The 14,322-nt window shown below is 41.0% G+C and overlaps 1 protein-coding gene across 1 annotated transcript in view; it reads right to left on the minus strand.

Moving 5' to 3' along the window:
* The window catches only part of FGD6 (FYVE, RhoGEF and PH domain containing 6), a 64,803-nt gene that overhangs the window by 50,030 nt on the left and 451 nt on the right, over positions 1-14,322 (minus strand). The window contains exon 2 of the mRNA XM_065742662.1: positions 3,616-6,055. Within this exon, the coding sequence (XP_065598734.1) occupies positions 3,616-6,055 (2,440 nt within the window). The remainder of the gene's footprint in view (positions 1-3,615; positions 6,056-14,322) is intronic.

Below are 14,322 nucleotides of genomic sequence, written 5' to 3' on the forward strand. Positions count from 1 at the left end.
TTTAAGTTTCTGTTTTCTGCACCATGACGTATGTTTCAACACATTTTTGCTTTTCCTCTGCATTTTTAAATTACTGGACATAGGTATACACAATTTTACTTTTGGTTTTAAAGAAGATTTTGCCTTCACACAAAGTTTGTTATTAAGAAGAGAAGGATAACAGATATATAAATATTTCTCATTTATTAAGAAGTGTTACTTCAATATAGAACTGTTTCAACTGCTGATCTCCGTCAATACTAAAACAAATGGCTGCATTGGTACGAGCAGCACTGACTTTTCACTCACATTTCAGGCCTGGGCCATGTTTCTCAAAACCACGACACTCAAAAAACAAAAAACAAAAAGAATAAATAAATAAATAATAAAAAGCTGCTTTCCCTCCTGTTACCAGCAAGCAGATAGTGATATTTAAAACTTATTTCACATGTTAACTGTGTATTTTCTATCCCACAGCATCTGCTCCTCACTCACTTCACAGGATCCTCATAACGAGGTCTGCACCCTTGTTAGCCATTTTAAAATGGTTGTCAAAGAGGTAGAGCAGGGCAAAATAAACAATCCTTAACAACCATTTCAAGAGACTACTTCATGTTACTGTGGAAACAATGCATGGATTATCTGCTGTGGAGGCTCTAAGTGACTGTCTGTATTCAGAATATTCCCCTGAGGTGCTGATAGCCACCTGGGCCTACCAGCCTTCCCCCTGCCAGCTGTGCTTCCCCTATGTCTCGCAGCCCACCTCAGGACACTCACTCCCCTCCTCCTCAAGCCAAACTCCATGTCGGTAGCAAGAAGGCCAACATCAAATAACTCAAAAATCTAGTGGCTAGCAACAACTGATACCCACACTGTTAATTACTCGAGCCTGCCATTCTAGATTTAAATTCCTGGGGGAAGGCCAAAACAAATAAAAAGTATCTGAATTTAATAAGACATGAATTTAGGCTAAAAGCAACAGAAGCTATTCACATTCTCCATTAAAGCCTACTGGTTTCACCAGATGGCAGCAGGAAACTTCTCGGTAGCTGCTGAAGCATTGAGAATTCTATATCTTCCTCCCAAAAGAAATGTAACATTAGGTAGATGCTACTGAACTCTTCTGGTAATGGTAAACTTTGTGTTCAGAATGAATATTCTGCATATATGCTGTATGACTAGAAGCATAGGGAATCAGACTATTAATCTGTACACTGGCTTTAATCATAAGAAGAATTATATCCCATTAGCAGTGCATTACAGAAGTTCTATGTTCTGCACTGTACGGAAAAAAGGTAAGTGCGTGTTCTGACAGGTTGAGAAAATGCTTGCAGTGATTATTACATTAACATCGGCACTTTTTCTCTAACCGGTTTTATAACACCACTTGGCACAGGGAATGATAAAGGTTTCTTAAGGAGCTACACTGAAAGGGAAGATGGAATTGATAAAGAGGCTTCGAAGGAGGTGGGAAAACAATGGATGGGAAAACTGGTGAAACTACCTGCTTGGCTCCGGCTGCACAGGGACCCTAGCATCTCCCAAGCAGAGCTGAAACCAACCCTGGCACTTGCTCTTCCATCTCCAGCTGATCTAGGTCAGTACTACCCACATGTTCCCATTTGTTCTTGGGATTTCTTTGTCCCTTGCCCTACTGAAGTAATTTCATGCATAAATCATTCCCTACGGTAGATTCTGACTATGCAATTTAGTTTAAAATAAATACTTAAATGAAGTATTTTGATTACGTTTTTCTATGTGTGCTTTCGAAAGAAAAACACAACACGAATCCAGATGTTTCAAAAACACACAGCTTAGGGAGCACAGGCACAGGTGTGCCAGGGTGCAAAAGATCACTTAAACCCTTAAATCACTGTTGGTACTGAAGCATGGAGAGCAAATAGCTATAAATCTCACACACTCTGCCAGGTGAGAAAACTCAGAAGCCACTGCAGACTCATGTGTATTGTGCTTCATTCATCCAGCAAAATATTTCTCCTCACTCCCTAAAGCAAAGACAAACAGACACCTGAGCCACAACCACAACACAAACCTAGAACAGATCAAACACAAAATATATCCTTCTTTAAGTTTGGTCTTGCTCTTCTTAGGTAAACCAAAGCAAGGGATTAGCAAAGGAACAGGGTCAGCACCTCCAGAAGATACCCAAAAACTGTTTTTAAACAAAAAGTCATGAACTCATAGCACTAAAAGAATGCCAAGATGAAAACAAGAAGCAACATATTGTAAACAAGAAAAATATTCAACAAACATACGAGTAAATATACCAGTACCAAAAGCTCATAGCTAGAAATCCTACTTCCCACAATAAAGTGTCATGCTTTCCATCAGTCCAAATGTTTAGAGTATCAACTCTATAAACAGTTACCAACAAAGGATGCCACTTAAAATATTTGCCTCCTCCTCTCAAACAGAACATGCTCCTTTAGAGAATGGCAAGCTCTCAGAGTCTTTGGAGCATACACTTGCTGTGCACACATCCAGAAAGAAGCTTAGTAATCCTAAGTGAAAAGTAATGTTAAATGTGATTATAAAACTAGCTCATTTGTTCTCATCAATATGCATATACTCTCAAGAGTATAAATAAACTTGCTGGGAACTATGAATTATACAGGCTGCCTTCACACTGCTGTGAGACAAACCTTAGGGATCTGTAAGACTGACAGATGAGCTGAAAAAGTTAATACCAAGCTGGGTCAAAACAATGCTTCACCTGTTGCCATACCCTGACGGACACAGTAAGAGATGCTATTTCAGAACATGGGAGCTGCTCCGTGTGGCCCACTCTTCTTGCCAACACCCACAATCACAGCACCACAGATGTTACAAGATCTGCTCCTGCCTGTTTCATTTAGCATCTGTTTTAGACATATCTGTGAATCAGTCCAACCCCTTTTTGAATCTGCCAATACTAACTACCTCCCCCATCTGCTGGGACAACAAAGCCACAGCTTACTCCCTACCCTGCAGCAAATGCTTTCTATTACTGCCACAAAACCCTGTATTTTAGTAGTGTTTTGTACAGGTCACACAGAACACCTGCACTTCCACTAATTTTATTGCAACTGTGGACACAGGAAGGTACAAAAGACTCAGTGCACTCAGGAAGAGGCAATATATTTTCTTACACCAGAAAAATGTTCAAGATCCAATGAAGAATTTGCATACCCAAAAGTTTGCCTGCTTTTTCCATCTGTATCAGCTAATCTAAAAATATATTCATTTCCCCCCTACAAACGTAGCAATTATGCACTCTATGAACATTTATTCCAGTTCATCCTGAGGCTGGAGTAAAGTTCATTCCTCCCTATTTAACTGTTCTTGAATACAAATATGTGACTATATCTAATCGCTTTCATTAAATCTGGGAGAGCGCATGCAAGTATTTCCCAAATTTCGATCACATTATGAAAAAAGTATCTTATTTTTCCTCTTGACTCTCTTCACAAAGTGCAGTTTTCAGAACTTCAAAAGCAAATGCAAAGATACATGTCAGTGACTGCTCTGCTGACATTTAATGAAAGGGATTTAGCCTCTACGGTCACCCTCTAAATGTTTTTACAACCACCAGAGCTGTAGGTGAGATGTTTAACCAGCCCTTTCTCTTTATTTTACCTGCCATGTCTCACATGCCTGCTTGCTGCTTGAAAAGGCTCCTCCATCTCATATAAGCTGGGGCTCAGGTCTTCCACACGGCTGGAATTCTGCCATTCCAAACACAGACTTCTACTAGCACCCATAGCAAAAGGCAAGTTCTCATACTCCGGTATTTCCTCATAGTGACGCAAGTTCTCATACTCAGGAGCACAATTGCTGGTTACAGAATTCAAATGCATTTGGGACAGATTCACCCCTGGCAGTGAGTGCCCATCTAAAGACTCCAGCCTTTGGTTACTTCGCATCTCAGGCTGGCTTCTGTTTCTCTGCCTCTTCTTCTGCAGAGCAGGACTGCTTATTTCTATGGAACGTGCCTTGGCTGATTTTGCCTTCCTTTCACTGCCTACAGATGCTACGTGCCGGTTGTTACCATTCCCATACCCTTCCCCAGTGGAAAGGTTAGCACTAGAACTATCCATTGACTGGCTGCCTTTAGACAGAAACTTTTGGAAGTCACTTTTCATTAAGCAAACAGACAGTTTCACATTGAGGAACTTTTTCAAACTGTTTTTCTTCTGCTGGTCTTTGCAAGGCTTGTCTGTCCTTTCCATGTCCACAGAAGAGAGAGATTTGGCTCTGGGCTTTGTCACAGCACTCACGTGGCTGAAGCTGGGAGCAATGCTAGCAGTTTTTAATGACTCTGAATTTCCTGAAAACGGAAGAATAGGGTGAGGTAACTTCCAGACGGGCTTCTCAGAGGAACGTTTGGGTATGTCACAGGATGATAGTGCACCTTGCTCCGTGGCTCGAGCGTGTGTGAAGTGAGATCCCTCCAGAATGCTGTTTGATTTGTCTTCAGAGGAGGCATAAGAACTTTTCTCAACCAGCTCTGCTGATGCAGCTTTCTTCAGCACTCCTGCAGCTGGTAGGCTGTGCCGCTGCGGCTTCTTCGGAGCGATTTTTGGAGAACTTTCGTCCTTCCTTTTAGCTTCTGGATCTTCCACTTTTTGTAGGGAAACATGGAGGCTATTAGCAGCAGGTGAGTGCTGACTGCCAGTTAATTTTATCTGCTTCGGCAAACTCATGGACAAAGTATCACATCTGATAAAGCTAGTCCTTTTGTCCACAGTACCTGGCATAGTAGCATCATCTGTCATCTTACCCACTGAGCTACCTGAGTTACGGTCTGTCTCTAAGGAACATTCAACATTTTCCACCAAATCAGAAGTTTTGTGTGATAACTGAGGCAAAAGAATTTGCAGTGTTGACTCTTCAGTATCAGCAGGCTCCTTCCTCAGATGCATCCCGTCTGCAACACTTTGAATTATCTCAGATTTTTCAGGATTAAGTGCTTCTGTGCTATTGTTATAACAAACACTCTGACCGAGGACATTAATTTTTGCTGGCTTTTTAAAGCTGTGTTCAGCAGCACCAAAGGAATCATTCTCTGAACTAGATGGTTCCTTTGTTCCTTCTCCTGTGCTGTCTATGCCATCCTGACGGACTAGACACGCAATACGTGGCTTTCTTGGCTTAGGGACAGGAAGCATTTTTGAGCTCAGGACTGAGCATGCTTCAGAGGAAGTTTTATCAGTGTCTATTATCATACTCATTTCACCTGAAAATGAACAACTGCTATTTACATTTTCATTTTCAGTTATTTCCTGGTTCAATGGGCAGGAGCATCTGTTGTGATTTTCATTCAAAACAGGACAAGTTTCAGACGTCCGAAACTCATCTTCAGCCAGCTTACTGTCAGCATTTTGTTGCCTCCCATTAGCTACCTCAGAAGAAGATGACTGTACAAGTTCCATAAACTCTATTTTAACATCGTTCCTGGAGCTGTTGCCATCCACTTTGAAAAGTCTGTCTGCATACCTTTTCCTCACAGGACTACTGTTGGGGAATACACCGTGAGTTAGAACGTCTTTAAGTTTCTCTTCCAAAATGCTGGCTTTCACAACAACCTGGTTTCTACTTGCCATTTTTTCATTGGGACTACTCCCCAGAGCCAGTGCAGTTTTTTCACCTACTTTGATATTCTCTAAGTTTTCAAAGTGCTCAAGAATGAACTGAGTTTTACAAGTGTTCTCCCCATTTCCAAGCTTATGAAGGCATTCAAACTTGCAAGATGACATTGGCAGAATATATGCTGTGTTATCAGTACTCCCTTCCGAGGCTTCATTTTTATAGTTCAAGTGGTCCAGTGTTTGAGAAGAATCTCCTCTGTGTTCCTCAAAGCTTTTGGTGCTTTTCCTTGTACAGGATGGAGGCTTAACCTCTGGAATAGATGAGCTCTTGAGAACCTTCGGTTTTGGTGCAATAGCTGGCTTAGTTTTCCTTGCTGCTTGTAGAACACCAGAAAGCACAACATCAGGCTTTGGTGCCACAGGTGGAGGTGTTACCTTCTGTCCTACCACAAATTTTGGTTTGGGGGCCACGGGCGGCTTCTTAATTTCTAGAAATGATAGAAAACAAATACATTAGCCACCATCAGCCTACAGAACAACTTCACCTGCACTACAGTCTTGTAACACTGAAATTACATGATCAACAGGATATTGTATATGTATATATTTTTCTCCAAAATGCATGCCTCCTTTCCCCACCATTGCTTTTTCATGAGTTGCCTTTCTTCTTTTTAATAGATGCAAACAAGGAGTGATGGAAAAAAGTCCATGAGTCACTTATTTGTTAAAAAAAAAACAGTTTAACTTTATGAAAATGCATCTCCCTGATCAGATACTGAAGTATGATGCTAAGGAAACAAAACAGATTAGCTTGGTTTTGAAGTCTCAATTATTGTAACACCTTTCAAAAATACTGCAAATCTATTAAGTGCCTAGTGCACAGTAAGCAACACAGATAACAGAGCAGACAGGGTAAATACTAGGGCAGTTCAGTTCCCCTCCCCTTATCATCTATGGAAATCCAGAACCTAAAATTCCCCCTTCCCTTCCTGTTTTCCTCAAGCACCGTTTAGATGGACTGTTGTACTATCTGTAAAATGTGTACCAGTGAAGCTCAATGAGCTGAGGTGTGAAGTTAATGCAATAATTTGCAGAAAGCCAATGCCTTATTACTGTACGAATAAAATGTTATTTCTGTGCGACTTATAAAATCACTCTTCCAAACATGTTACTGTGACCTAGAAACAGCCACCACTGCTATCTATGACTTATGACCCACTTGACCAGAGTGGATGACAAAGCTCAGAGAGAGGAGAGGGAAGGAAAAAGAACAAGAGGAACTTAGACACTGTTGTGTTCTGGGTTTGCTTTATTTTGTATTATTATTATTTCTAATATGCCTGAAAGATTTTAACATTGAAGGAGATAAGTTATGACCAGTGCATACATTGGAAAATAATTTCTAAGTGCTCTGAGAGATTTTGATATGTGAAGACTCACTCATACAGTAATTGAGTTTCTCACTCTATTTTTATATGTACTACCTCTGTACCTGTTAACTGTGTTTTGCACAATATTTTTGTATACTTTCAGGAAGTCATACAGGTGTTAAATAAAAGTCTCAAGAAAACATATAATTGATCTTACACAGCAAATGGATTGGATAAGCCATTTATTCATTGTTTCATTTGAACTATGGGCTTGTTTTTTTATTATTTATTATTATAAATGTTCAATTCTATTCAAGTCTCTAGCCTGAAAACATAAGAATAAAGTTTCAGTCTTGAGTGGTTTTTTTGTTTTGTCTTTCTGTTCGAAAGGAATCTAGATGTTAAAAAAAAAAAAAAAAGAGGCAGATGCACTCAGATGCAAGCATTTCCCCAACACCAAGCCACTGCTCCAAGCAGACAGCAGGAACAATGTCTCCACTATAGAAACAGGAAAACAATGTTTTTCTAGGACATGAATCATTAAACGCTATCCAGACTGACTCTGCTTAGACTTAGAATAGCTGTCCTTGCTGCACTTCTATTAAAAAAAGAAGAGATAAATCTCATGGCAGAGACAATTTTTAAGACATTTTGCAAGAGGGAGCATAGAATTCCCTTTGAAAAGTAATGCTCCATGTAGCCAAAAATGAGAGCCATGGTGACCCAATTATCAGTTGCTGCAAAGGATGTACCACCTTCTATTTCCTCTCCAAAGATAAGGATTTCCCATACAGGGAGCTGTAAGCCAATAGTTTGCTGGGAAAAAAATATTAACCCTTTGCATGGGCAATCACTCATCTACAGGGCCATGCTCAGTAATACTTATTAAGCTACTACAGCTCCCTGAAAACAGAGAGAAACAGATTGCTTGGGAATCCTTCCTGATCCCCTAATGAGAGGGGAAGATTGCAGAAGATTCAGGAGATGAAACTCCAACTAGGTAAGTGATATCCCACAGATTAGTTGTCTCACTCTGTGAACTGATGTCTGCCAAACTCTAAAGCTTCTTTCACTATAGTGGAACTGGCTAATATTTCAGAGAGCAATCAAACCAGATTAACCTGCAGGGCTTTCAGCTGGCATTCATAAGGGAAGACAATGAGAAGGTATGATGTAATACTATGAGTTTCACAGCTAAAACATGAGAATGTAGAGTCGTCTATGTGCCAACACTGGAAACCTGGACAATGAATAGAGCCAGAAAAATTCCCTCTCATTAAGAAGCATGATCCGGTAGGACTTTCAAAGCCTACTAGAATTTTTCAAATGACTTGAATGTTAAAAACTATTGAAATGGGAAGAAGAGACAAAGACCCCACTATCTGCTTTCACATGATTGCCAGTTTCAACTAGAATGGATAAGGGTCAGTGTCTTAACAGGCATGTGACAGCCTCAGCATGAAGACAGATCTGCAGTAGGTGGCTGAATCAGGAGCTGTGTGATGAGCCCACATATATGCTTATGTTGTAAAAGCGAAGAATCCAGAAAGGGAATGCACACCAATTTTGCTCAACCAAACATCTTTGAGTTTATAAAAAATAAAGGTGATTAACTTCTTAACAACAACAATAGAAAAGTAGCTAATCTAGGGTAAAAGTGTAACTACTAGATATCGATTAGAAATTGATGATAATTGAAGTACCATTGATTATGAACTTATTTAATTCACTGTGTACAAATCCAAACCAGGTTCATGTCGTGCATTGTTTTAAAAGGGACACTTTTTCCACCCTGAAAAGAAAAAAACTAAGTAGGAGGCAACTGATACATATGAAGGTGTAACGAATGACTGGAAGTCATGAAAGAATGACTTCTTGTTAAAAGACAAGTGAAAGCAAGCCTTTTTGTGGAAAACAAGAAATATAATCGAGGAAGCATTACAGAACAAAAGCCCAATGTGGTGACTTGTTTGAATGACAGGGTTTTTCCTGGTGCCAAAATGAACTGTTCACCTAAGAACAGAGGCTGTCGGTTATACTTAGGAGAGGAGAAACTGAAGAGAATTCAGGAATAGTTGTAGATAGATATTTTATATAAGACAAACACAAGTCTACAGCTAAAGTGGTTAAGTAATCCCTCAGATTAAAAGGAAAAAGATAAATATTAAAAGTTGAGGGGCATTGACACCTGCTATATGTGATATGCTATACCACCACTGGCATTCTTAAAGGAAAACTTGGGATGAAACCAAGAGATAGCTATAACAAATACCTAAAGTCTAAAAATCACACCTCAAATGCCAAGAAGTACAGACAGTGACAGCATATATATTTGTGGAAACATTAGAGATTTTCCTAATAGATGGCTCTTCAATCAAGAAACAAAGACACACTGAAATCCCACGGCTGAACTAGAAAGAAGAGTTACTATTACACCTAAGGATAACTGACTTCAGGAACATCTTGTCTATGGTTGTGGTTGAGTCAGCAGCACTCACAATCAACCTAAACTCATTTTCTGAGATGTGTGAGATTTCAGAGGAAACTTTAGACTGAACATTGGATTCCCTTGCTTGTGTTACTCAGGGGACTGAAACAGAGAATCGCTGTTTCTTCCCATCCAATCTTACCGAGTGTTCAGAGGGGAATCATGCATTCAGACTAGCATCATGGACCACCAGAAAGAAAGCCAAGAGTAAGAGCAGAAACAAAGTTTCATGTGAACCAGTGGATTAAATGGTTGGCAGCCACAGAAGTGGGCAGAGATACTCTGTCCTGCTTGGCTATGGAAAGGAAGAAATCCATAAATAAAGCAACTAACAAAACTGCCACCACCAACAGGAAATCTATTGCTTATCTGTAAACACCCAACACTACATACAGCACTAGAGGGGAAAAAAAAGTTTAAAAATACCAAAATACTCCATGCTTTAAAAAAAAAAAAAGATGAAAAGGGGCATTATTTTTCTAACAATAATAGCCATTAGTAGTGTGGGCCAATGCATACACTCCTTCTTTGTCCACCTTCAGGTCACAGTACAGAGCGGACGTTTGTCCCTCTGGTGAATTATCTCCTCCAGTGTGCTGAGGAAAACGTTACACCCAGCCCATCCTGCTGAGTTTCTCTGTGACACTCAGCCTCGTTTGAGGGAACCATGCTCCTCTCCTACCTTTGCCCTGGAGCAACTTCCACTGAGCACTCTGGCCTTAAAGTGCCTGTTTCTATCCTTCGGATTATAGAATTTGGCAACTAAGGACTTCACTTAAAAACGCTCCCATCTATTCACCTATGCAACATAGTGAATTAGCAAGAAAGCCAGCATAATAATGCAGTCTTAAAGAAACATTACAGAACAGCTCTAAATCTCCTGCGATTTTGACACCAGGTAATTTTGCCCATTCAGTATTTATATGCAGGAAAAAGGCAGGGGAAAAGAAGCTATAGATTTGAACTTTGGGAAAAGCTCTCATAGTACTGCATCTTCTGCAGTAAACCCCTTGGTGTTAAAGGAACACTTTCCCAAGTTGTGATTTTGAACAGCCACCACACTTGGGAACAGCAAAAGAACAGGAAAAAGTTATGTTCACCTTCATCTGGCCAAGAAAATGGGGACAAAGGGTTTCAGCTGCAGGAAAACAAGTCTGTGGTCTGTGATGGATTACCCCAGTCCTCCTTCACAAGCCAAGCCAAAAGGATACTGAATAAACACAAAAGCCCAGTAGCCTGTCTGTTGGGCAACACAGGCTGTCATGCTTGCAATGGTCACCACGGGTAGGGACATCTCTCCTGGGTTCCAGGGTCCTTGGGATGGGCTCGTTGCCCAAGGCCACCTTCCTCCATGGCCCTACAGCCTGCCTGAAGGTGATTTCCTTTTTCGACCACAGAATGGCAGGAAGACAGAGAAGTGATCGGTCAGGGTGGCATAAGGAGATTTTTATGGGACCTGGACCTAGAATGAAGGTACAGGTACACAGTCAATTTGCCATGTGGTAAGCCAAGGTGTGAATCTGATAAATCAGCTATTCAGTAATAGCTGACCCTATGCACATATTCCGTGTAGGAAGACAGGAATAACGCTATACATTATTGCCATACATTCAACAAAGATCAGTGTGATGGCAGTTAATACAGTGAAACAGAGTGCTGCAAAACTTCTGCTCTTGAGCAGCTTAAATTTTTCATGACACTAACAGACATTTCAGTTCAGTTACTTTACTTTCACATCTACGCAAAGGTTTTATTAGACAAACACCTCAAAAAAGTCTTTTGAGTTCATTAATTTATTTCCTGCGAATGTGGGTTTGTTTCATTAAGCAGAGACTTTGATTTTTTCAGGTGTCACAATGTTAAAAAGTAAACAAGAAAAGGAATGAGTCATGACATCCCGGAAGAGAACATATGTAGTTTTTAAAATACAAGGGAGCACGATGGTTTCCAGCCACCACGTTTTTAGAAAACATCATAAACAAACTGCAGAAGGAAAACATTAATTTGAAAATCTCAGGTTGTCCCACAACTTGTTGAAATAACACAGGAAAGTTGGGAAAAACTTTAGGGTAAGTGCAAGAGACGCATAAACAACCTTTTAAGATCACATCTGGAGATAAAGCCAAGTAACTATAATAAGAGTTGACACATTGGAGGGTTAAAGGGGCATTAAACCCTGTAGGCTCCATTTCTTCAGTCCTCAAAAGCAATGAGATTTGATCAGAAACGTCACATTGGTTTTGTTTATTCTGTTCCTGCTTTTTTTTTTTTCTTTCCTTTGATTCACATTTTTGACATTAAAATGCACTACATATTTCTCATTGCTGCTGTCAAGATAGATTTTGAATTCGAGCTGTATGTTCTGCCTACATTAAATAATCCGTATCGTTACATATAAGGGGCTGTTTCTTCAGCAAGAAATAATAACTGTGAAACTCATAACTCAGCTTTTGTTTTTCCCTTTTAAAGGCAAAACACATACTTGGAGACAGCACAATAGAAAATGAGTGAATGCACATTCATCAGCATCACATACAACAATGTGCAGCACACGAGCAAGCAATGCAACATTAGCTGCTACTGAAAGGTGAAACCATCCCCAGGTTTCTCAACTGCAGCAAGATGGGCTTTAAATTATCTACAAGTATTTTAAGTGCTATAGTTACTTAATTCTGAACAAGTCCAGGTTTACATATATATTTTCGTAAATGAAGACAACAGCTATAAAAGAACTGTTTCTTCTATTGCTGAATAACAGCCAGCTTTGGGCTGAGATTTAACTGAAACAATTTTATGGAGGAAGCAGAAAATACGGAAAAAGCATGGTGTCATGCAGAGAGGCAAAAGGCAACCTAGAGCAGGGCTGAGGCTGGGACACTGCTGCTTTCTGCAGCTTCAGACAACAGGCAGAAGCAGTACTCTGTACCTCTCTCTCCACCTCAGGTATCACTGTCCCTTACAGAGTCCTGCTTACCAAGCCAAGGTCACTCATCTCTGAAAATCATAACTACAAATATTGATGATGCTCTACAAGACTGCTTTGTTGTAAAAATATGTTAAAACAAGATACCAGACCCTGCAGACCTCCAGGCTGACCTGGATGAAGAGCAGAAGGCAATGCGAGTCCCATCTGAAGGCTTCACATGAACATTTGTACATCTAATCTGCATTATCACTTAGCTATCAGAAAGCTATTTCACATAGCACAGAAACAGTGAAGTGACCAAATCTGCAATTAAAAAAAATTCAATATAGGAAATAGATCCCAAAGGTCACTGGACTGAAACTAAAACATAGGAGGTGGTGCGTTTCTATTTAAGCACTAGCCTTATAAAGCATGTCTATGTATTTCAGAAGCTTAATTCCGTGACAACACTTACAGGCACACATGCAACTGTTAGAAGTGTCTCCTCAGCACTAGGTCTCCTGAGCCATGCCCTGCCCGTGAGCTTCTTATCCAAACTGCCAAAAGCCGTCACGGCACTGTCAGCGAGATGAATCTCTGAACCCATCTTGCCTGTTCCCCAGATATTTTTTTTTTTACCCTCACATAATCCATCACACAGCATATATTCTTCACCCCCCTTCAACACTCTCCACAGCTTCGCACCTTCACCTCCCTGCCCGCCAGCACTCCCTATGCCTTCCCCTTCTAATTGCTTGCTAAAATTCACATTTTCCAAAAGTCTTCACACTTTTTCCTTACTGCTTTCTCTTTTGCTTTCCAAGTGACTATGCCCATGTGAATACCCCCCCTTTCCACCCTCCCCACACACTCTATCACAACACGACCCCTTAACAGCACGGCAGACCCTGCGAGCCCTGCAGTGACTGCTAGCTGCTGGCAACCCACCCAGCATTCAGAAACTTACTGCTGTATCCAATTTAATTTTAACAGCCCAGCTCTAAGCTCTTGGGCACCCCCTAAGACAGATCTTCTATTTGCACAGCTGCTTAACTCTTAAAAAAAAAAAAAAAAAAAAGCAGCAGCAGCAGCCAATTGTACTACCAGTAGCACTACTCAATATGTGAACATGCAATCCAGCTGTTAAGTGGAGGTGATACACTGCTTTATTACATGGTTTTCAGAACTAACCAAGATCAGTTCCACTGGGGATAGAAAAAATGGAGAGGAAAGATGCATTCAACTGCTTTTATTTTCCAGTAAATTCTGACTGAATACAAGACCCCAAAAAACTTAGCTAATGCTAAATTAGAAAACAAATTGACATCTCTGAGAGAAAAACACTAAGAAACTGACTTCTGCTTCTGCTCGAAAATGTGTATTCCTTTTGGTTTAAAACAGCCCTCCCCCCAGATCCTTACAGGAAACACTTTGCTGCTTCAGGCTCGCACTGTAATTAGTTGCGTTTCCACTCGATACATCACGATTCCACAGGGCATCTTTTCAATGCAGAAATGACTCCCATCCCCATCTTGAAGCAGCCTAAGAAAGGAACCCGCTAATGCAGCAGATGGGCGAACAAAAGTACTACTGACACACAACCGGATAAACAAAGAGAAAGGAAAGCACCCGCAACTCTCCCCCGCACGGGGAACTCTGCTTTTAAAGAAGGAATTTGCCTCGCAGCCTTTTTGGCCATCCCGCTTAAAACCGGGAAGGAAAGCGGCAGGAATGGCAGCAGGTCGGCACGGCAGGAGCGGGACGGGTCCCGCACCTAAGGCAGAAAGCTGGGGAGGGACTCTTTGTCAGAGGACTCATCGGTTAGATGTTAAGAGAATGATTTTCCTTGAGACAGCGGCACAGGCTGTCCGGAGAAGCTGCGGGTGCCCCGTGTGCGGAGGCATTGACCGCCAGTCCGGACGGAGCCCTGGGCGGCTTCATCTGCTGCGAGGTGTCCCCGTCCACGGCAGGGGCTGGGACCGGCCGGGCAGC

The sequence above is a fragment of the Cyrtonyx montezumae genome, unplaced genomic scaffold (genome assembly GCF_038088225.1).
Source record: "Cyrtonyx montezumae isolate F1298 unplaced genomic scaffold, pur_monq_1.0 scaffold_3, whole genome shotgun sequence".
NCBI lineage: Eukaryota > Metazoa > Chordata > Aves > Galliformes > Odontophoridae > Cyrtonyx > Cyrtonyx montezumae.